The 1,901-nt window shown below is 51.7% G+C and overlaps 1 protein-coding gene across 1 annotated transcript in view; it reads left to right on the top strand.

Annotated features, from left to right (window-relative positions):
- The window catches only part of LOC104083549 (chromosome unknown open reading frame, human C14orf105), a gene marked incomplete at its 5' end in the record, with an annotated part of 4,061 nt that extends 2,360 nt beyond the window's left edge, over positions 1-1,701 (top strand). The window contains one exon of the mRNA XM_009587060.1: positions 1,451-1,701. Coding sequence (XP_009585355.1) covers positions 1,451-1,701 — 251 coding nt within the window. The remainder of the gene's footprint in view (positions 1-1,450) is intronic.
- Between the last annotated feature and the right edge of the window lie 200 nt (positions 1,702-1,901).

Below are 1,901 nucleotides of genomic sequence, written 5' to 3'. Positions count from 1 at the left end.
GAACCGCTGGTAGCTGCAGTCATCAGTGGGTACACAACTGCGTGGTTCCCCGGCAAAATATATCAGGGCACAACGACCGTGGTGCAAATGACCAGCTCAAATCTTCAGCTGGCGTCAAGCAGGGTGGGCTTCAGAAGAGCTCTTCTACTGCACCAGGTTGGTTACATCTCAATTTTTTCAGCTCAGGAGAATGGAAGTGTGATGTTCCCGTGCAGCAAAAGGGGAACCTGGGTGATTTGAAATCACTGGTTATTTTCAGGGACCTTGTGAGACTGTTTTTTGGGAGAACAGTCAGCCTTGTCTCTTCCCCTTGATGTGCATAAAGGACTGAAGAAGGGTACCCACATATATTTTGGGGTGTTGAACCTTGCAGTAAGTCTCCTCTGGCAGAGCACCCTGGGGCACGTTGGGAAGCTGGAAGTGAGCTCAGCAGGAGAAAGAAATGGAGAATGAGCCGCTTGAGCAACAGCTGCCAGAGATTTGCTCCTGGCTTCATCATTGCATGGTCCACCAATACCTTGCATGGTGTAGCCTCTGGACTCCTGCCATCCTTAAAGGACCATGGGGTAAATGTTACAGTTGCTGAGGTTACTCATTTTTTAGGTTTAGTTTTATATGCAAACCACTGCCCAGAGCCAGGCAATTTCCATTGCAGATTTGCATCCCTCTGGGTGATGTGTAATTAAGGTGAGATGTTCCCGGTTAGACAATTTCCAGCCATGGCTCCGTGTTACTTTCAACGTCTGACGTGAAAACACATCAGGTGAAATTAATTTAATGGTGACAGATCTCTTGGGCATGTCTCCCCGCTGCAGCCCACGCCGTAGCGCAGGAGGGAGCACGGCACGGTCTGCGTGCCAGCGGTGCCAGCAAACACCGAGCAGGGGCTTCTCATTCCCCCGCACGCCCCGAGGATGGGCGAGCGGCAGGAACGGACGTAGCTGGGGGGTTGGAGATGCCAAGGCACACAAGGTGACATTACTGTCCCCACGAAGGGGAAATGGAAGCGAATCTCAGCCACCACTTTGTACTGACATCCCCGAGGCACGAGCTTTGCTTGCACGTGACAACCTTTGGCACGGGCTGGAAATGTATCACCGAGGGTAAAAACGCTTAAATCAGTGAAAAACTTGTCTGCCGGTGAAATTTCACCAGAAGAAAGGGGAACAGACTTGGCTGCTCCTATTCCCTCGTGTTTCTTTGTGTCAGCTCTCTTCTTCTTGGGGATAAAACCATACTGCCTCTGGCCAGACTCTATAATTTCACCAAATATAATCCTGAGTATATTATACCTTACCCTGCCCAGCCCCGAGCATGGGGTCTGGTCTTACGGGGATCTCTCAGGATCTTCTTTACGTGCCTCCAGCTGCCCATAGCCATTTCCAGCTAAACTCTAGGGGACTGGGCATGCAGCTCCCCAAAGTTATGGGTTTTTTTTTTTCTCCCCAAGGAAACACGTGGGATAGAGGACTCTCCAGGCAGCATGATGGGTCTGAACTTTCTCCAGGCAAGAGCAGGAAGGTTAACCTGTGGTTCTGCAGGGAGTCACGGGCAAGGGATCTGTTCTGGGACACCTCCAGCACGGAGGGCTCCGAGGAGTGGGAAAGGGAAGAGAAGAAGTTTTACCGCAAGCCTACGCTTGTGAGAACCAAGACAGAGAGAGTTTCTCTCTTCGATGACTTCTTTGATAAGGATTTCTAGTGGCATGGCTCGGGGTGAGAGGGATGTGCTGAAGAAACAAGCCACAGCTCGGGTGGGGCTGAAACCCCCCGGCTGGATGGACTGAAGGTGGAGACACGATGTTCGCAGTAAGCGGCGTTGCTGTGAGTACGGGCCAGTGGAGAGGACAGCTGGAAACGAGGAGATCGCTGCTGTGGAGCGAATAATGACTGCTTGGGTTA

Source organism: Fulmarus glacialis, unplaced genomic scaffold, assembly GCF_000690835.1.
Source record: "Fulmarus glacialis isolate BGI_N327 unplaced genomic scaffold, ASM69083v1 scaffold21891, whole genome shotgun sequence".
Taxonomy (NCBI): domain Eukaryota; kingdom Metazoa; phylum Chordata; class Aves; order Procellariiformes; family Procellariidae; genus Fulmarus; species Fulmarus glacialis.
This window is presented reverse-complemented; position numbering and strand designations above follow the sequence as displayed.